This window comes from Eptatretus burgeri, chromosome 5 (assembly GCF_056783735.1).
Source record: "Eptatretus burgeri isolate ZD-2024b chromosome 5, Ebu_testis_v1, whole genome shotgun sequence".
Taxonomy (NCBI): Eukaryota; Metazoa; Chordata; class Myxini; order Myxiniformes; family Myxinidae; genus Eptatretus; species Eptatretus burgeri.
This window is the reverse complement of record NC_140965.1, coordinates 2886033-2908698: the sequence shown is the minus strand read 5'-3', so window position 1 is coordinate 2908698 and position 22666 is coordinate 2886033. Positions and strand designations below refer to the sequence as shown.

At 47.5% G+C, this 22666-nt stretch overlaps 1 protein-coding gene across 1 annotated transcript in view; it reads right to left on the bottom strand.

Moving 5' to 3' along the window:
• The window catches only part of LOC147025708 (uncharacterized), a 110157-nt gene that overhangs the window by 28780 nt on the left and 58711 nt on the right, over positions 1-22666 (bottom strand). Inside the window, exons 13-17 of the mRNA XM_085880342.1 lie at positions 22317-22460; positions 22044-22130; positions 19649-19744; positions 19310-19417; positions 1478-1742 (exon numbers count right to left, since the gene is read on the bottom strand). Of these exons, the coding sequence (XP_085736468.1) occupies positions 1478-1742; positions 19310-19417; positions 19649-19744; positions 22044-22130; positions 22317-22460 (700 nt within the window). The remainder of the gene's footprint in view (positions 1-1477; positions 1743-19309; positions 19418-19648; positions 19745-22043; positions 22131-22316; positions 22461-22666) is intronic.

Genomic DNA, 22666 nt, shown 5'->3' with positions numbered 1-22666 from the left:
CTTCGTTTGATATGATGTCACAATTGACGCTGGGGACCTGAGTGTGTGCCTTTTCAAGGTTTGATATCGTTCTTCATCCGTTTCAGCTGTTTCCCAAGTTATGGCCATTTATGATACGGTTGGTCCGATCTAATTGAAACAATGCCCCAATCCAGTCGTCGTTTACGAGAGCGAAGGAACGAAGCTGCGCGTCGTGCACGCGCAATGGAATCTAACGAAGCATGAGCTGCTCACTTGACACGCGACGCGACTCACGTGACAAGGCGTCGTGCAGCTAAAACGGATGAAGAACGAACTGCTTGCTTGACAGACAACACTGAACGCGAGGCAAGGCGTCGTGCAGCTGAAACGGATGAAGAACGAACTGCTCGCTTGGCAGGCCATGCACTTACGGCCACGCACGTACGGGCATGCACGAGTAATAATAACATAGTGAAACAAAGCTGAGTAATTGCAACTCAATAGTGAATCCATGATTGGTATCATAAATTATCTCAGAAATGACAACGGAAAACTGAATAAAATGGACAATGCATTCGTATTTTGTCAGTGAGTACGTCTCTTCATACAATACATTTACATCCTGTCTTCATGCTGCCACACGATGTGCAATGATGGAACATTGTTCCAAGTTGAGTGGCACGATGGTTCAGAATCTGTCTGTACTTATGGGCAGTCGCTGTGCTATCAATTTTGCATCGATCACCAACAACGATGGGTGAGATACAGACCGTAACACGTGCTGATCCTACACCACAGTCAATGATGCACATGTTGACTCGGGTACCGCTTTCCTTTTGCCTATTAAAATTAAATTAAAAATTGTTATTGATTGCTCCCGAATAATTTGGACTTGGATCAATTTTTAAAGAGCACACGTTTCGAGCTTTACTCGTCCCACGATTTGTAGCTCGATGCCAGTTTTAGCTTTTGGTTACATCTTCTCAGCAGAGATCTTTGAGTAGGCACACTTCCACTGAGACCAGTTTGTGCGAATGTGCATCTTCACGTTCTCGAGAAAGCATCCGCAACTTGTATCTACGGCAATGTCTTTGTCAATGTCTGCATTTTGATGCTGTTTCTCAAGTAGATGCCACCCTCGGTCACATGATATCATTTTTTGGGGATATACATGATATCAGGTTGTTCCGTTGACCACTTTAAATATTTACAGTTCCAGTTACGCTTTGGATAAAAAGCTTAATGTTTTATTCAATGATGAGAATATAGAAAGCTTTATGTTCAAATGATGAGCTTAATGTTCATAATGTAATCCAATACATCATCCATTGTCCAAGTGAAAGCAGCAGTTGTCAATACAATATAAAAATCGTTCAACAATTGCTTATAAATTCCTCCTATCCCTTCAATTTTGAGAAAGTTCCACTGATACACAACTCATTATTCAGAAAAAAAATAGACAGTCCAGTAGCGAGACGACAGATTTCCGATCCAATTGTTATGCAACCATTCTTACGTGTTTCTGCAGCAGCTAGCTGTCGGCTTGGACCAGCTCGAGGGGAATCATGAGACTGTGAAGAGGAAGGAGATGGCGATGCTGAAAGCGACGTTGAAGATGAGGACGAGGGTGAAGGCAAGGGAGAAAGTGAAGGTGATGGTGAGGTTGAAGGTGAGAGTGAAGGTGAGGGTGAGGGCGAAGATGAAGCGAGTGGAGGTGTTGGTGGTGGTGAAGGCAAAGTGTCAGCTCTTTTCTCCTCTTCTGGAGAATCAGAGAGGCGAAGCTGTGAAAAATGAGGATAAAAGCACATGTTTTCCAAGTTGACGTAGTCACCAAAAACAAGCCATACCTCCGACACAAATTAGTCAACATATTTGGGAGCTGTTCATAAGCAAAAACATGAGAGTTTTCAAAATTATATGCTTGATTAGTTCCAATTTCAACTTGAAGATCAATATGTGAGGAAGTCTTCTTGTGGTTTATCAATCATATTTTGGACCACATTGAATGCATTACTACTTTTAACAAGTATGGTGACATACACAGCAAAAAAAAAAATTGTGCCAAGTCACAAATGCACCCAAATGCAATACCCCCCCTCCCCCCTCCTTCGGTGAGGGTAAAAATGTTTTCAGTTATGAAGTAAAGAATCGCCACATCATGGCAGGAAAGACAGGAGGTACGCATGTTCACTCTGTCGCCGAGATTCAAATCCCTATCCAGCTATAAACTGTCATCCCGGCGTTTCACAGGCCTGGTGATTCATCAATATGTGTGTCATCTCTCGGATGGATGAAAAACTGGGCGTCACATCTGCCGGAATCCCTCACCCTCTCCCTCCAAACCCTACCCCTCTCTCTCTCCGTCTTTCCAACCCCTCCCCTCTCTCCCCCTTTCTTCTTCCCTCCCTCTCTCGCCACCCCTTCATCTCTCTCTCCAAACCCTCCCCCGAGTCCACTACCCTTCCTCCTCTGTTGAGGGGACTGTAGCACGTACGAATCAGTGAGCCGATCGGTGGGGTGGAAAGGCCGCTGCATGTATGTACATGCAGGCAGACCTTTGCCAGGATGATAGCATGGGTTTTAAACGCTCACGCCCCAGGTGTGTGTGTGTGTGTGTGTGTGTGTGTGTGTGTGTGTGTGTGTGTGTGTGTGTGTGTGTGTGTGTGTGTGTGTGTGTGTGTGTGTGTGTGTGTGTGTGTGTGTCGATTTGTATCTACCTATGTGGGTATTAGAATGTGTTATGGAGCCCTCCCAGGACGGGCTCAAAGTATCCACCTTCATTTCAGTAAGGGGTCACGCTTCATGGACCAAGTTGTGAAGTTTTCTGTTCTCAAAGTTTTGTGTGGAGGGCTCTCTTCATGATCATCACTGAGCCTCAGACAGCTTCCAACTGTAGTTTGTTTGTTGTAATATTCCCAGTGATGGTTTTTAATATCTCTGTGAGGTCCTTGGTCATAATTCCCATAGTTCCAGATATCACTGGTCAGGTCAGGTATGGGAGCATGTGCCAGAACAGCACGTCGCTGCGTCCACTTTCCGCCGGTACTCCAGGGGCCTCCGTCTGGCCATCCCCCAGGCAGATGCCAGGCCCATCCCCATCTCCTTGAGATGATGGTCAACCTGTTGCAACCATGAGGCACGTGGTCGACCCACTGGCCTCCTCCACTCATGAGACTCCCTCGCTGAGAGAATCTGGTGAGCAGGATCAGAGCCAGGAAAACGAGCCACATGTCCATACAGCCGCAACTGAAGCTCACGGACTATGCAGGTAACAAATCTCATCTGAGTCTCTCTCAGCAACCGCTCGTTGGACACAAAATCCGACCAGCGATAGCCAAGGATTCTCCGAAGAGTCCTGGTACCAAAGGAATTAAGTCTCCGTCTCAGATCCTTGGTCAGAGTCCAAGTCTCGCACCCATAGAGCAAGACTGGAAGTACCAAGGACCTGAAGACTCGGACTTTCATCCTCCCGCACAGGTACCGGCAGCGCCACACCCCATGATCCAGTGAATCCATGACTCCCCAGGCCCGACCCAGACGTCTATTGACCTCTGACTCGCAGCCAGCAGAGACATGAATATCACTGCCAAGGTAAGTGAATCTCTCCACGACCTCAACATCCTCACCACAAACAGACACAGACAGGACAGCAGCATCCAAGATGTCACCGAAAGCCTGGATCTTAGTTTTGACCCAAGAAACCCGTAATCCCAACGGCTCCGACTCCTCATTCAGCACCTCGAGGGCCCCCAAGAGGATGTCTAAAGTCTCCGCAAAGATGACTGCATCATCTGCAAAGTCAAGGTCCGAGATCTTAACATTCCCAAATGACGCACCGCAACTTGATCTCTCCGACATCCTCCCTAGAATCCAGTCCATACAAGTGCTGAAAAGTGTGGGGGCAAGTACACATCCCTGACAAACTCCAGTAACAACTGGAAATAAGTCAGAGATGGTACCACCACACTTCACAGCACTCTCAGTACCAGAGTAGAGTTCAGACATCAGATCGATCAGTTTTGGTGGCACCCCACGAAGACCAAGAATCCTCCAGAGGACATCCCGATTCACTGAATCGAACGCTTTACAGAGATCAACATAGGCTGCAAGCAGCCCCTGCCGAAACTCTCGTCTGCGTTCGGTGAGGACACGGAGTGCAAGGATACGGTCAATCGTTGACCTCTTTGGTGTAAAGCCTGACTGCTCTGGACACTAGTGCTCAAGCAGATGGTGGCGAACCCTATCGAGAATTATCCGAGCAAAGACCTTGCCCGGCACTGAGAGCAGCGTCACCCCTCGGTAGTTGTTGCAGTCTTGGCAATCACCCTTCCCTTTCCAGAGAGGGACAACAAGGCCCCTCTTCCAGCCAGTTGGGATGATGCCTGTGTTCCAGGCAGAGCAGAAAACTGCATGCAACGACACGAGTGCAGCATTTCCACCAGCCTTGAGAAGTTCGGCATGGATGCCACAGATCCCTGGAGCTTTGCCCCGTTTCAACTGGTTCACCACAGCCCGTGTTTCCACAAGCGTAGGTGGACCACAGTTGATTCGAGGGTCAGCAACAGGGATTGTAACACCCTTGACGTCCAACTCGACAGTTGGGGGATCAGCCTGGTACAACCGCTCAAAGTAACCGGCCCAGCGGGCTTTCACTTCAGACTCCTCTGTCAAGAGCCTACCACTCTCTGCTCGAACTGTAGTGCTCCGAGGGATGGGCTTGGATGAACGTAATGCGCGAATTCCCCTGTAAGCGGAACGAGAATCACCTGTCCACAGGTGATGCTCTACCCCCTCACAGATTCCTCGCACATAGGCCTCCTTGTCCACCCTCAGTGCACGTACAGTTTTACGCCTCAGCTCCCTGAACAGCTCAGCTCTGCCATTCAGCCTGGCCCTGCGACTCTGGTCAATGGTATCCAGTGTCCCTTGAGAGACAAAATTCTTCTTTGCCCTGCGGTGAGCTCCAAGGCATCCACCAGCAACATCAAGGATGGTGGTCTTGAAGGCGCTCCACAACTCTTCAGGACCCCCCAAAGCACCCAGACCCCCCCAAGTGTCCACTCAGCCTGTTCGCTAACTCCTCAGCTACTCTCTCATCCCTGAGCTTGGCAACATCCAGCCTCAGCTGGGATGGTACCATTCTCCAGGATTTAAGGTGCAGCTTTAGAGTTGCTACAACAAGCCTGTGGTCAGTATTGAGGAACTGAGCACTCCGGTAGACCCTGCAGTTCTGGATCATCCTCCAACGACCGTCAATGAGGACATGGTCAATCTCCTTTGCCACACCGCCAGCGTTGGAATACCAAGTCCAGCGATGAGCTTGTGGGCACTGAAACCATGAACCAGCCACCCAAAGTCCATGACTTCTTGCAATGTCAAGGAACTTAGTGCTATTCTGGTTCATAGTTCCTGACCCATGGGGACCAACACACACCTCATAACCGTCCCTATCAGTTCCAGTCGATGCATTGAAATCCCCCAAGACTAGAAGTGTATCTCGTCTGGGGCACTGATCAACCACAGACTCGAGTGTGGCGTAGAATGCATCCTTCACGGTGAGATCACTCGCTTCAGTCGGAGCATAAACAGAGACCAGGGAAATGACACCTAAGGAGTGACGAATCCTTAATCTCATAATACGCTCGTTGACCGGTGTTACCTCAATTATCATTGGGGTCAGCTTATTGGACACAGCTACAGCAACTCCTTGGGTATGGTAACCATCAGAGCGACCAGACCAATAGTAGGTGTAACCACCCACCATTATCTCGCCGCAATCCGGTCTCCGAACCTCAGAGAGAGCTGCAATCCCGATGTCCAAACGCTTGAGCTCAGATGATAACAGAGACAGGTGATCATCCTCTATTAGGGATAGGACATTCCAGGCACCCACCCGAAGGGACCGCCTCAGGTTAACCCAAGGAGACCGCCGTCTGGTGGACGACACCTCAGCACCACTCCGACACACTCTCCCGCAATCTGACCCAGGGATGTTACCCCGTGGTTTCCCTCCTATCAAAGATTGGGGGTCCCGAAGGCTTTGCCCCAATCCCGTCATCCGGTGAGCTGCCCTGCGAAGGGAAGCTGCACAGGAGGTACTCCCACGGAGTGGGTTTTCAGATTTTTTTGCGTTTTTGCGTTTTGTGGAATGAAGGGTTTTACGGTGGCCGGAGTGCAAATCCTGCCACCAACCTCCTAATAAAAAAGTAACCCAACTGCAGGAGGACGTCCGCAGACACAGTTGGGCACCAGATATGGATGGCCGTTGGCTCACAAGGAGCTCCTCCGCCCTTTGACAGGTTTTGTTTTTAATCCTGCTGGGTTTCCATATCCAAACACCCTCCTCACCAGAAAACCTGGTGGGGGAGACGGTTTAGTCGCCGACAACCCGACCATGGAACAGGTTAGTACAGGTTTACATGGTACCTGTAGCAGGTCACAGATCGAACCTGACCTGACAACCTTTGTTATTCTTCAGTTTCCAGGATCTTTTCACTTAATTCTTGAGGTCTTGGTATTTGGCCATTTTCTTGATTTCTGCATCGTTTAACCCAAAATCACTGGTATCATCACCTCAATTAGCAATGCCTTCTTCTCTCTTTTGTATCCAAGTATGATATCTCGTCGCAACGCTTTGTTTTTGATGTTCACTCTCGATGGGATCATGAGGTCGTACGTGAACGGCACTTCCATGTTTTCAGTCCATGCTTTTGGTTCATGTTCCCACAAATTTTCTGGAACTGGGATTTCAAAATTTTTGCAGATGTGTCAGCGGATTACTTTACAAACTCTGTTGTGTCATTGTGTAGAGAGCTTTTCTAACACGAGTTGTTTTTTTTTTGTGTGTGTTCGGTCATTAAGCATAACATATTGTTGCGGGGCCGGGACGTCAGCCGCGAGCACGACCACCAGATGGAGCAGTTGAGTCGGCTCGACCGATCGCCCGGAATTCAGATCGTCACCCCGGATAAGTCCGGAGTCGACGGGTCCTTTGTCTTGGACCGTGAAGCGTCAATATTTACACCACGTGGTGCAGGGTTATTCGCCAAATCTCAAAATACCTAGAGACCATGTGGTGATCTACCGAGTCTTCACACCCTCGACGGAACTCGTACGGAAACGAGCCGCTTAGCGTGCTCGTTCTGTGTGCGATTCCGAGCGGTTTAATCGCTGAGAACCGTCGGTCCAGATGTCCCCTTACGGCGGCACAACGGCCTTACTAATTTTCCCCAGCACGCGACATGCTCAGTCAATGAAAGAAGGGACGTGAACGAACTGAAACATTTAACAATCGGGGTTAATTTATACAGTAATGAGGGGAAATTGGGGAAGCACATAAGAAGCAGAATTAAACCAAAAAAGCAAGGCAATGATATACAGCGAGAAAGCACTTATACAGTTGACTACTTATTCGACTGGTGCCACGAACACACATACGCACACGCCCAAAGAAACGGACCAAATGGTCTTTAATTGGACCTCCAGCCCGGAGGACAGTCGGGCTGAAGACCAGGGTCTGTCTGGGACCTTTCCACCTCATGTGGTCTTCAAGGTGACCTGATCCGTGTAGGAGGAGGAGGAGAACGACGGCCAAGACGATCACCAAGGCCACGACGACAAACAAGAACGCTCCAAGACCAGAAGTCGGCAGGGTGAAGGCTGGCGGGATAAGACCCTCCGTGCGCAGACACTTTCCAGAACAACTGGAGAACAACGCGCACACCACGCCAGACCCAGAACCAACGCGCAGACCGCACCTATAATTATAGCCCCCGCTTCAGAAGGGGGGGGGGCTCCTCGCGACCCTCCCTCTCTCACTGGCTGGTTTTGGCACGCAGAGTCGCTCTTTGTCACTCTCACTGGCCAAAACGGGCGGCAAGCCCCTTGATTGGCCCGGGGGCGTGGTGACGTCAAGCGGAGCCCTTTCCTCCTGTCGCGGGCCCGGATTGGCTGAGTGGTGGTCACCCCACCCGCTGCATGCCGATTGGTTCAGGACCGCTTCGTGGCTCCTCCCCGAACTCCGCCTTCTTCCAAAGGACCGCCCCTCACACAGTCGGGGAAGTCTGATTGGCCGAGCAACGGTCACCCCACCCGCTGCACGCCGATTGGTCGAGGGCCGCTTCGTGGCATCTCCCCAAACTCCGCCTTCTTCCAAGGGACCGCCCCTCACCCAGGAAGTTGAGCAACATGTTTCTGCAGGGGCTTCACCCACCCCTGACGTCGGCCAGAGCGAGGTGAAGAAAGTGAAGTGAAGGTGAGGGTGATGCGGTGTCGTCGGCGGTGATGTCAGTGGTGTAAAAATAACCGAAAAGAAAACCTGACTATTAAAATAACTCCACAGCACAAGAACATTTAATTACCCATTAGACTAGGGTCGGGACCCCAACTGGCAACATGTACTTACCGATATAACTGATCTAAAGGACCTGTATGTTGTGTGCTCATGGCTTCCAGATTCGCAACAATATCACTCTCTTTGTTAACGCCACCTCCAACCCACCCCCTTCCTCGCTCTCCCCCCCTTCCCCTCTCTCCTCCCTCCATCATCTCCTCTCCTCTCCCTCCATCCTCTCAAAAAGGTGGGAGTGTGTGTCTCCTCCATAACTCCAACTCCATGAAACCTAGCAGCCTGGAACTTTGCATGCGTACGAAGGGAACTCCAAGGAAGTACAAGAGTGAAAATTAGGTATTTGGGTTAATGAAAACACCCCTTTTGAAGATAATCAATGGCCGAATTTAATTACATCCTTTATTAGGCGCCATCCTCGGTCACCTCGCTCTCTGGGGTCTTAGGGTGTATCCTGGGTTACCTCGCTGGGGTCTGAAGCCACCATGTTTTTTGGCCTGCTCAACCACGTGCATGCCTTGACTTGGAACAAGCCACAACGATTTCTTAACGATAAAGTTGTTCTTTTTCACTCTCCTCACTCATATTATCGATACCTATGAATCGCGGGATCCATTGCAATGCTTATAAACACCCAGAGACACCAGTGTTCATGGCTTTATTTCATTTCCGCACATACCATAACCTCGAGAATCTCTTAACCTAAGCTGAATTACAAAATTTAAGTTCCAGAATTGAACTTGCAGCAGTTCCGACTGCTAAAAAAAAGTGTTTATTTGTTCAATTTGTACATTGCTTGGGTGTTTCCGAATGCATGGGTCTATCTATGGCATTTGGTAATCACTTACCAAGAAAGACGCTCCGTTGGAATGCTTGCTTGAGTGCTATAGCCACTTGCCGAGTGCCCTACATTTGATAGCTGTGCAGTTAGTATCCTGATCAGGATGTACAGTCGGCTAAACAAGGTAGAGGTATGTATACAGCACACACGAACATGGTACATATGGGTAGATACAGTTGATAGCTGTGCAGTTCGTGTCCTGATCAGGATGTACAGTCGGCGAAACAAGGTAGAGGTATGTACACAGCACACACGAACATGGTACATATGGATAGATTTGGATCTGTAGGGACTCTCCGCAGGTGTGTGGGCATGCCATACCTGTTACAGGTGCTGTGGTGGCAAAGTTTCATCCTGTATTTTATGGAGGTTTATCAGGTTTTCCTTTGTCCTCGTCGCTGTTTCTAAAGCATTTAGTTATCGGGTTTGCTTTACAAAGGTTATATGTTTCTCTTTGTGAGTTACAAAGCAAAATATATTTGATAACGCCCGATTTCTGAGCCATTTGTCATATTAACGTGTTTTCTAAGTTACCGAGCAAAAAAATTTTTTCCACTCGTCACACGCAGCTGTTTATAAAGATTAATGTTTATGCACATCTCCATGAAACTTCTATATAAATGCAATGTTGTTGTTTTTAATTTGTTTAGCAAAATTCCCCTGAAACAAGGGTGAAAGCTCCTCAAGGTTTTAGGGTTTTATACATTACGTACGAGTCGGTAATCACACGAACTCCAATATGCTGACTCTCGAAAACTTGCCGCTATCAGCCAAGCATTAATATATCGTGTGTGTGTGTATTTTTTATTCATAAAGCATAGCATTTTCTCTCTGCCAACTCCCCTCACCCCACCCTTCTCTCTGTGTCCCACCCTCGTTCAACCCCTCTCGTAATACAGCGCAGCACCCGCCCACATATCTCCATCTCTCCATCTCTCTCTTTTTCTCTCTCGGTACTTTGGGTGTGGTGTCATGGCAGCTGCATGGTTTCTTTGAGGCTGCGAGCTTTGTTTGTTGACCCTTCTATCCCTCTTCCCGCTGGTTCCCCCCCCCTTTTTTGGTTTGCTACACATCATTACTCTCTGTTCAGCTCCATTTCCCCACCATTCCGTTTCCAGCAGAACTGACACGATACCCCGCCCTCCCCTCTCGTCCCCTACTGGACAGAGAAAGAGAGAAAGAGAGAAAGAGAGAAAGAGAGAAAGAGAGAAAGAGAGAAAGAGAGAAAGAGAGAAAGAGAGAAAGAGAGAAAGAGAGAAAGAGAGAAAGAGAGAAAGAGAGAAAGAGAGAAAGAGAGAAAGAGAGAAAGAAAGAGAGAAAGAAAGAGAGAAAGAGAGAAAGAGAGAAAGAGAGAGAGAAAGAGAGAAAGAGAGAGAGAAAGAGAGAGAGAAAGAGAGAGAGAAAGAGAGAGAGAAAGAGAGAGAGAAAGAGAGAGAGAAAGAGAAAGAGAGAAAGAGAGAAAGAGAGAAAGGGAGAAAGAGAGAAAAAGAGAGAGAGAGAAAGAGAGAGAGAGAGAGAGAGAGAGAGAGAGAGAGAGAGAGAGAGAGAGAGAGAGAGAGAGAGAGAGAGAGAGAGAGAGAGAGAGAGAGAGAGAGAGAGCCCACAGCTTTCAGTAAAAGGTGAGGGTTTTATTGGCACCCTAATGGGATCCCTGCTCATCAGATTCTCTCAGCGAGGGAGCCTCGTGAGTGGAGGTGGCCAATGGGCCGACCACGTGCCTCGTGGTTGCAGCAGATTGATCAGCACCTCAAGGAGATGGGGATGGGCCAGGCATCTGCCTGGGGGATGGCCAGACGAAGGCCCCTGGAGTACCGGTGGAAAGTGGAATCAGCAATGCGCTGCTCCGGTGCATGCTCCCAACCCTGACCTGACGTGATGGGATGCCATGTTTTCTCATTGGTTTAGTGTGAGCTGTGCCAAATTGTGTCGGTTTGTCGTAGTCATAACATACACTGAGTGGCGTTTTTTTGTCTTACAGAAAGCACTATCTCTTTTTTTCCCCCATAACGCGGCACAGCCTGGGAGAAACTTTCATGTAAAAAAATGTCGGCACGTTCATGGTACGCGGCCTTTGAGGCCCTTACACGGAAACATGGCGTGGTCTGTGTTCCTCCTAACGAGGTGAATGTGGAAGACATCGTTATCTCGACTGGTAGCATTATCAGGCTCGAAAGAAATCCATGCAGCTTCACGGATGAACAAATGGGTGGTGGTGTTCGTAGTGGAAGAGCAGTTAGTACAGAAATCGTCATGGCCGGGTTATCTACCAAAAATGGACACTTGACACCCCAGCTGTGAAAGTGCTGTTATCTAATGTTCCACCATTCATCTGGAATTAATTGCTTTTAACTGAGCTATCTCGGTTTGGTACAGTAGTGTCCCAGATAACAATGATACCTCTGGGCTGCCGTAGCGAGCAGGCTAAACCTATCATGTCCTTCCGACGGCAGGTGGACATGGTGCTTCCTACATCCAACGTGGACAAAGCACTAAACGCAGTATTTAAATTTCATGTTGGCAATCACGAGTATCAAGTACAGTATATGCGTCAACGGAAACGTTAAAATGCTTTAACTCTGCGAAGTTTAGTCATTTAAAACGTTTCTGTCCCCAATCTGCCCCCTCTGGAGACGAGAAGACAGCCTTATTTGTTGACACTGCGTCCCTAGCTCATCCCGACACTGTTATACCACCTACCGCAGTTATTGTCTCAGACGACGTGCCATCAACATCGAAAAATTCCGATAACAATAACGTTTGGGGTGGTTTTACATTAGTTTCCTCAATAAGAAAGAGGAAAACACCTCAAGATTCATCTGTACCTCGTAAAGAAAAGGCGGAAATTACAGTCAGAAACATTGGGAATGCTTCGATCTGTCCAGACTATTACGAGCAACCAGTACGAATCCCACGTGCATGAGAATGCAGACTCTCTCTGCCTGCACCCGAGATCTCCTAAAATGCTAAGGAGGAAAATTATACTGCACCTCGAGAAAACATTAAAAGTAAAACTGTTCCATCTCCCAGTCATGTGAACGAGGTCGAACTGCATCGAGATTCCACCGAAAAAAAAATAAAAGAAAAAAATAACATTGTACCACGAGTGCCCCCCCCTTCTTTACAATGCCTTAATTTGCGTTATGATGACCTTCCCACCCCAACAGTGTCTGTGCCAGCTGTTTTACATAACGTGTCTGAGCACACTAATAAAACTGAGAAAGAACCTCAAATTATCAAAGTTGTCACAGATTCTCCCATTCCCCCTGCACTACCAGAGGTTCCTCCAATTTGTCTACCCCTTCCTGGTCCTATTAATACGGAGCACGCTGACACCTGCACACCACAAGTGACTCCAGAGCCTGAAGAAACGGTCATTGAAAGTCTCCCGGATAGTGCTTCCGACATGTCTGAAGGGGAATCTTATGAAATTGAGGATTTCCCCACAACAAACGAATCGAACGTATCAACAACACAAAATTTGAAATTCCTTAACCACACCTTCAGGTAAAGACACATCGATATCAAAGAGCATTTTCCGGACCTGCACGGGTTTATCGACACGGCGAGGAACATCATCCGCCGGCCGAGCGAGCACCACTTCGCTGAACCTCAGTGCAGCAGGCTAAAGAAGTTCATTGTGAAAGCAAAAGATGAACTCAAACAATGATCTTTGGAAGTTTAAACGTCAATGGCGGCTGATTTCAATTGTACTCTACAACGCAATCTGGACAGTAACGGCGCGGAAACCCCATCCCGGACCGGCTAAATTACGAGCCAATGGAAGAGGATATTTTAGGTTCCATGACCTCTGGCATCAACAAAACCCCATGACGCATCAATTCACCTGCTGTAAGGTTGCAAATAACCAGGTATCCCAAGCTAGGCTCGACCGGATCGAAGTAAATTCACCCTTAAATCAATCTCTCCCCTCCCATAGGAATTTCCCCCTTCCGGTTTTTTCAGACCACCACTTGATTACTGTGAGCTACCACCCACAGATGTCTTTGAATCGCCATCTATTCTGGAAACGAAATGTCACCATTTTAGAAAACCCCTCTTTTCGGGCCACGTTTAAGGATGTATGGTCTGTTTTATTAAATCAAAAGCATCAGCTTACAGATCAGCATTTATGCTGGGATAATACAAAGGCACAATTTAGAGATTTTTGCCAAAATTTTTGTTACCAAACAACACAAGAGGAACGTATAACAAAGGCCATTTTAGAAAAGGAAATTCTACAGATTCAAACAAACCAAAAAATAAATAAATAAAAAAAAATCACCCTTTCCCCCCAACAAAAACTGAGGCTGAACGAAAATAAAGCATTCCTTCACACAGTAATTGAGAACCAAACCCAGGGAACATGAACAACATTGCGGTTTCAGCATCTCAACCTTTTGGACGCACCAACCCGTTTTTTCTTTGATTTTGAGTCGAAGGTTCCTCACCCTCAAATTACCACCCGAAAACACCCTGACAGCTCTGTCATCACTCACCCTGAAGGAGTCAAGAGGGAAGTTAAATTATTTTTCTCTAACCTTTATCAAACAACCGAGGTTCATTTAAATGGTGTCTCCCATTTATTACGTCCGCCACCGAAGGTGAAGGAGATTATGTTTTCACCACTTTCTGTCTGTTTGTCTGTGTACAGGATATCTCAAACAGTTGTGGACGGATTCGGATGAAATTTTATGGGCAGGTTCCGGTGTGTGACAATACAAGGATGAACTGATTAGATTTGGTGAAAATCCGGATCCAGATCCGACTACTGGAATTTTTAAATGATTCTTCACCATTGAGAAACAGGGCCGAAAACGATATACAGCACGATATCTCAAAAAGTTGTGGACGGATACGGACAAAAATTGTGGACACGTTGCGTGTGCGGCAAGGACGAATTGATTCGATTTAAATGAAGATCCGAATCCTGATCCGGATACAAGAATTATTTAATTTTTAAAGTGATTCTTCACCATTGAGAGATCGGGCCAAAAACTATATATAGCATGATATTTCAAAAATTTATTGGGCCCCGATATGTTCTCACGGATCAGGCATTGTGTGACGGAGGTGTGCGCTCTACTGAGTGCCCTTCTAGTTTGATGACATTTCTACCTTAACCCCAGAGCAAAGACAGAGCCTGAAGAAACCACTCACACTTGAGGAACTCTCCATCACGCTAAAGAGAGCCTTGGCAAAGGAAAATTACCTGACATTGACGAATTGCCAAAATACTTTTTTGAATCTTTCTGGGACCTAATTGGGCTCAAACTGCTCTCGGTATTCCAGGAAAGCCTCGAAAAGAACAAACTCCCACTGAGCTGCAGAAGGGCAGTACTTCCCTTACTTCCCAAGAAAGGTCATCCTTTGATCATTTCCCAGTGGGGGCCGGTGTCGTTACAGTGCACAGACTAAAATAGATTTTCCAAAGCTATTGCTTTGCGCTTTTCCCCCTTCCTAAAAGACATGATAAACGTGGATCAAACCTATTGTGTTCCTCGTCATAGTATCCATGACAATATTTCTGTTATTCGTGATTTGATTGATGGTTGTGACATTTCTCATGAAAGTGTTGGCCTAATTTTTCTCGATCAGGAGAAGGCCTTTGATTATGTTTCTCATGAATACCTGTCCGAAGTCTTCAAACGATTTGGTTTCGGACCTTTTATTTTATCATGTAAACATTTTATGTTATTCGACTCCTGTATATGTGCTCTAACATGTCAGGTCAGGTTAGATCTGTGACCCGCAACAGGTACCATGTAAACCTGTACTAACCTGTTCCATGGTCGGGTTGTCGGCGACGAAACCGTCTCCCTCATCAGGTTTTCTGGTGAGGAGGGTGTTTGGATATGGACACTCAGCAGGATTAAAAACAAAACCTGTCAAAGGGCGGAGGAGTTCCTTGTGAGCCAATGGCCATCCATATCTAGTGCCCAACTGTGTCTGCGGTCGTCCTCCTGCAGTTGGGTTACTCTTTTATGAGGAGATTGGTGGCAGGATTTGCACTCCGGCCACCGTAAAACCCTTCATTCCGCAAAACACAAAAACGCAAAAAAATCTGAAAACCCACTCCGTGGGAGTACCTCCTGTGCAGCTTCCCTGCGCAGGGCAGCTCACCGGATGACGGGATTGGGGCAAAGCCTACGGGACCCCCAATCTTTGATGATAGGAGGGAAACCACGGGGTAACATCCCTGGGTCAGATTGCGGGAGAGTGTGTCGGAGTGGTGCTGAGGTGTCGTCCACCAGACGGCGGTCTCCTTGGGTTAACCTGAGGCGGTCCCTTTGGGTGGGTGCCTGGAATGTCCTATCCCGAAGAGAGGATGATCACCTGTCTCTGTTATCATCTGAGCTCAAGCGTTTGGACATCGGGATTGCAGCTCTCTCTGAGGTTCAGAGACCGGATTGCGGAGAGATAATGGTGGATGGTTACACCTACTATTGGTCTGGTCGCTGTGATGGTTACCATACCCAAGGAGTTGCTGTAGCTGTGTCCAATAAGCTGACCCCAATGATAATTGAGGTAACACCGGTCAACGAGTGTATTATGAGATTAAGGATTCGTCACTCCTTCGGTGTCATTTCCCTGGTCTCTGTTTATGCTCCGACTGAGGCGAATGACCTCACCCTGAAGGACACATTCTACGCCGCGCTCGAGTCTGTGGTTGATCATTGCCCCAGACGAGATACACTTCTAGTCTTGGGGGATTTCAATGCATCGACTGGAACTGATAGGGATGGTTATGAGGTGTGTGTTGGTCCCCATGGGTCAGGAACTATGAACCAGAATAGCACTAAGTTCCTTGACTTTGCAAGAAGTCATGGACTTATGGTGGCTGGTTCATCGTTTCAACACCCACAAGCTCATTGCTGGACTTGGTATTCCAACGCTGGCGGTGTGGCAAAGGAGATTGACCATGTCCTCGTTGACGGTCGTTGGAGGATGATCCAGAACTGCAGGGTCTACCGGAGTGCTGTTCCTCAATACTGACCACAGGCTGGTTGTAGCAACTCTAAAGCTGCACCTTCAATCCTGGAGAATGGTGCCACCCCAGCCTAGGCTGGACGTTGGCAAGCTCAGGGATGAGAGAGTAGCTGAGGAGTTTGCGAACAGGCTGAGTGGACACTTGGGGGGTCTGGGTGCTTTGGGGGGTCCTGAAGAGTTGTGGAGTGCCTTCAAGACCACCGTCCTTGATGTTGCCAGTGGATGTCTTGGAACTCACCACAGGGCAAAGAAGAATTTTGTCTCTCAAGGGACACTGGATACCATTGACCAGAGTCGCAGGACCAGGCTGAATGGCAGAGCTGAGCTGTTCAGGGAGCTGAGGCGTAAAACTGTACGTGCACTGAGGGTGAACAAGGAGGCCTATGTGCGAGGAATCTGAGAGGGGGTAGAGCATCACCTGTGGACAGGTGATTCTCGTCCCGATTACAGGGGAATTCGCGCATTGCGTTCATCCAAGCCCATCCCTCGGAGCATTGCAGTTAGAGCAGAGAGTGGTAGGCTCTTGACAGAGGAGTCTGACGTAAAGGCCCGCTGGGCCGGTTACTTTGAGCGGTTGTACCAGGCTGATCCCCCAGCTGTCGAGTTGGTCGTCAAGGGTGTTACAATCCCTGTTGCTGACTCTCTAATCAACTGTGGTCCACCTTCGCTTGTGGAAACACCGGCTGCAGTGAACCAGTTGAAACGGGGCAAAGTTCCAGGGATCTGTGGCATCCATGCTGAACTTCTCAAGGCTGGTGGAAATGCTGCACTCGTGTCGTTGCATGCAGTTTTATGCTCTGCCTGGAACACAGGCATCATCGCAACTGATTGGAAGAGGGGCGTTGTTGTTCCTCTGGAAAGGGAAGGGTGATCGCGAAGACTGCAACAACTACCGGGGGGTGACGCTGCTCTCAGTGCCGGGCAAGGTCTTTGCTCGGATAATTCTTGATAGGGTTCGCCACCATCTGCTTGAGCACCAGCGTCCAGAGCAGTCAGGCTTTACACCAAAGAGGTCAACGATTGACCGTATCCTTGCTCTTTGTGTCGTCACCGAACGCAGACGAGAGTTTCAGCAGGGACTGCTTGCAGCCTATGTTGATCTCTGTAAAGCGTTCGATTCAGTGAATCAGGATGTCCTCTGGAGGATTCTTGGTCTTCATGGGGTGCCACCAAAACTGATCGATCTGATGTCTGAACTCTACTCTGGTACTGAGAGTGCTGTGAAGTGTGGTGGTACCATCTCTGACTTATTTCCAGTTGTTACTGGAGTTCGTCAGGGATGTGTACTGGCCCCCACACTTTTCAGCACTTGTATGGACTGGATTTTAGGGAGGATGTCAGAGTGATCGAGCTGCGGTGCATCGTTTGGGAATGTCAACATCTCAGACCTTGATTTTGCAGATGATGCAGTCATCTTTGCCGAGACTTTAGATATCCTTTTGGGGGCCCTCGAGGTGCTGAATGAGGAGTCGGAGCCGCTGGGATTACGGGTTTCTTGGGTCAAAACTAAGATCCAGGCTTTCGGTGACATCTTGGATGCTGCTGTCCTGTCTGTGTCTGTTTGTGGTGAGGATGTTGAGGTCGTGGAGAGATTCACTTACCTTGGCAGTGATATTCATGTCTCTGCTGGCTGTGAGTCAGAGGTCAATAGACGTCTGGGTCGGGCCTGGGGAGTCATGGATTCACTGGATCATGGGGTGTGGTGCTGCCGGTACCTGTGAGGGAGGACGAAAGTCTGAGTCTTTAGGTCCTTGGTACTTCCAGTCTTGCTCTATGGATGCGAGACTTGGACTCTGACCAAGGATCTCAGACGGAGACTTAATTCCTTTGGTACCAGGTCTCTTCAGAGAATCCTTGGCTATCGCTGGTCGGATTTTGTGTCCAACGAGCAGTTGCTGAGAGAGACTCGGATGAGATTTGTTACCTGCATAGTCCGTGAGCGTCAGTTGCGGCTGTATGGACATGTGGCTCGTTTTCCTGACGCTGATCCTGCTCACCAGATTCTCTCATCGAGGGAGTCCCATGAGTGGAGGAGGCCAGTGGGCCGACCACGTGCCTCGTGGTTGCAGCAGGTTAACCATTATCTCAAGGAGATGGGGATGGGCCTGGCATCTGCCTGGGGGAAGGCCAGACGGAGGTCCCTGGAGTACCGGCGGAAAGTGGACGCAGCGACGCGCTGTTCTGGCACATGCTCCCATACCTGACCTGACCTGATATGTGCTCTACTCAATATCAAAAATGAGCTTGTGCCCCATTTTCGTATTGAAAGAGGCTGTTAGGCAGGGCAGTCCACTTTCAGGTGCTATATACATCCTATCCCTTGAACTCCCATTAAACACTCTCCGTAAGTCTTTGTCTGGTTTTACTGTTAGAGGTCTAAACCATAGTATAAAGACCATTGCTTACGCTGACGACATATGTGTTTGAATCAAAAACTCTGATGGCATGGCCAAGATGATGCATAGTTTAGAGCTCTTTAGCAAAACCTCATCAGCAAAAATGAACTGGCTAAAAAGAGAAGCACTATGGCTCGAACCCTTTACCTACCCCCACTCTCCCCACCCCACTTAACCTCCATCTCTCCCCGCAAATGTCGCCTAGAGGAGAGACGGGATCAAGTTTCTGATGATCAAGCACTCTATCCATGGGTAAATTTGTCTTCCTTTCCTTCTCCTTCTCACCCAAAAGTTTTGGCAAATACGACAACGAATTGGTCCATCAGTGAAGTGACGTGTCGGCTCTGCTGGTATTTTTATAACTCTTTTCATTAAGTATTTAGTACCTAAGACTCGGCCACGGTCGGAGAACTGTCCACATCCCAGACCCGGAGCGGATGCTCGAACCATTATGCCACCGAGCCTGATCGCAACAGGGCTTTTCAGGAGCAAGCAAGGTGAGAGAAAGGCTTTGGGCTTTGTGGTGTTAAAAAGCCCACCACGATCTAATGAACCTGCTCCCATTTTTGTTAACAACATGCGTGTCGTATCGGAAAAAGGTCGGAACGTTTGCAGAGATGATGCAATCAAGTATTTTTCCATTGATACAGTTGTGGATTTTTCTTCTCCATCGAGGAATTTTCGGATTTCTCTTCCTTTGATTGGGTTTTATAAGAAAATAAAAGAAAAACACACAAACTGTACACACAATTGATTGGATAGGAAAATACCATTTACCTTTTTTGCAGGTGAATCCTCTTCTGTCATTTCAGATGTTGAAACATGGGTAATATCTCCGATCTTCTGCTCCAATCCCGTTTCATTCCCTCCAGTGACACCTCCCCTCTGCCAGATAAGTTGACCAGACATTATGTTTTTTGCTTTAAGGCCTTTGGTTAGCAGAGTTAATGATGGCTTAGTACAAACATCATGGCCATAACGGATAAATCCAAAATTTGCAGTTTAAATGCGCTTCCGAAAAATGATGATCAGCAAAACAAGAACCACGCAAGGAAACTTTTTCTGATCGGGTTATTACCGCACAATGGAGCGGTGTTTGTGGGTTAGCCAACAAACCTCAGGTTCCACCTGTCGCCGTGAGTCAATTTCCCTTGGTTCCCGAAGTAGAGAACCTGGTAAGCTGGAAGCAAACTTAAAGCCAGGTCCTCTTTTCTGCACATGCAAAAGGAAGGGTGAAAAACTGAAGATGAGCTTGGCGTCTGCACATTCGTGACATTTCTGGTTGTTGTATTTTGTTTTTTTTAACAACTGCAGGAAATGAAGTAATGGAAGGTGAGAGGAAGTGGGCATCTCATACAGAAACACACAATGAAGAATGGTAACATGATGGTCGTTATGTAGTGTGTGGAAGGAATGCTAAAACAATTGAAGAACTTGAATAGCATCTCAGCTGATATTAAATAAATATATATATATATATATATATATATATATATATATATATATATATATATATATATATATATATATATATATATACATATATATACAGGTTGGCCTGAAAGTCACTTTACCCCTGACCAGTGAAGCATTCATTGTTCTTGAACTCTTAATATACAGGTTTTATTGTACAGTACTTACAATAATTAATTTGTCATTTTATCTGTATGTGCTCCATCATTCTTCTGAGTCAGTGTTTCCGCATACCATAGCGGGCGAGGGCAGAGGGCAGAGGGGAAGGGACGGAGGGAAGTGCGAGAAATTTATCAGGGGTAAAGTAACTTTCGGGCCACCATATATATATATATATATATATATATATATATATATATATATATATATATATATATATATATATATATATATATATATATATATATATATATATATATATATATATATATAAATATATATTGTTGCGGATGTGGAAACCATGAGCACTCAACATTCAGGTCCCAAAAGTCAGTTATTCCATTAAGTATGTGTGTCGTCAGATTCCCTTGCCTTTTGTCGAGTGGGAGGATCAAAAACGTGTGTTATGATTTCTTTAAGTTAGGTTATTAAATCCGACCATCCAACAAACCATCAAACAAACCGACAACACCACTGAACAAGCGCTTCACTCGCCTAACCGGCGACTCGCTGTCCGAGGCAGAATCTCTGGCAGTTCCTTCTCGGCTTCCACAAACTTTGTACCTTCTTTTTGACGAGTATGGGCACACGTAGAGTGGGCGGCGGGGTTTTCCTAGCATGGATGAAACCCGGCCCAAAAAGGGCAGACCCATGGGAGCCCCGTCCAATCAGGGCAAACAGTGACGTCAGTTTCACCAAGGCCCCCTCCCCACTGAGGGAGGTCCATAAAATGACCGACACCATCCTCAGCGGAGAGTTCAGTGCAAGAAGAGTTCAGTGCAAGAAGAGTTCAGTGGGCGAAGGGTTTTTGCTGTTACGAAGGGGTGGTTACGAGGGGTGGTTACTAGGGGCGATTACGAGGAGTGGTCACAGGAGGTCGACGTTGCTGTTACGAAGAGTTTTTGCTGGCCCTCTACAAGGACGGACAGAGCGACCCTAACCCCCCTCCGCGGACCCCGATTATTCGCCACCCGAACTCCGCCACGAGCCTCGAGTACCCAACGTGTGACTGGGGATCAGACCAACGACCTTTGTCAGGTGCCACATCGCGGAGCATGCCCTCCCTCCGACGACCAGGTACAAGCCGAACTCTGACCCCCAGCTTATCTCACTCATCACCTGGAGGGTCGAATAAAGAACCTTGGGTTTTCTTCTCATTTGTGTGTGTGTGTCTGAGTGTGTTGGGTCCGTCTTGTAAGTAGAACTGCATAAGTGTTTTGGATCATTGTAAATACTTCTTGAATATTCGCTTTAAGTCTCGCTTCTCTTGTCTTTTATTTACTGGAAATAAATTATTAGAAATGTTCCCAGCTCGTTTCCGTCCTTTCTTTATTTGGTCCAGAATGGTTCGTATCTGAGTTTAGACAGGGTTTCATCCCCAATAATCCGTTAATCCTAGCCGGAACGTCCTGGGCAGGCCCGCTCGACTGCATCCGAGCTGGAGTTGGTAGGTGGAAGTTGATACTCTACCGTAGCTGGTCGAGTGATCCGGTTCGGCCAGACGTTCTGAGGGCGTGGATCCCCGGTAGACGAGATTGTGTGGATACTTAGGTAATTTGGCTCTAGACAAATAACCGTACGCCACGCGGTCGAGATATTGGTGTTTCACGGTCGATTAATCGACCCGCCGGCTTCGGAGTTATCCGGAGCGACGGCCTATAAATTCCGGGGAGTCTGGTGGGAGATGGCGTAAACTTCCCCACCTAACGGTCGTTCTCGCCACCAATAATCCCCCGCCCACAACAATATATATATATATATATATATATATATATATATATATATATGCATATTTTAGGATGCGTTAAGATTTACTTGAAGTGGGTAGAATATAATACAGGTAAACAGAAAGGTTCTGAAACCCAAACTCCCCACATACCTTGCCAGTTTTCCCCTCCTGGTTGCACTTCGGACATTGCCAGCAGTTTGGAAGCTCATCGTTAACGACACCCCCGGATGCCTCGACCTGCACATATCACACGGATGAAACCGCAAAGAAACCTACAAAGCAGATAACTACAAAAAAAAAAAAAAAAAATCAACAACCCACCAGCCAGAAATTGTAAAGAAAAAAAACAAAACAAACAATAACAAACAAAAAACACCTCGAAGTCGCAACATTAAGAATCACCTCCATAATCCCACATTTTACCGGCAGGCATGCTGGGTGTACAATCTCATTACAGATGGAACACTCCATGAGACTCAACCGGAAGCGCTCTTCGGGTCCGACGGCTCCATCCTCGCGCCCCACCTCGCCGCACTCCCGGCACAGTGCCGTGTGTGGAAGTATGGGCTGCGCAGGGGCACACCTTGAGTCAGCTAGACTTGTTTATTTGCTTTGAGGTGTCATCGATTGCAAGCAGGTCTACTTGAGGAACATGGAAGAGATTTATGAGGGTCACCATTGGGTGGAATTTGTTTCCCTTTGTGACACTGAAATTTGTTTTTTTTATGGATGCCTGAGATGCTCTGGGCTTCATGCTGGGACAAGTGTAATGG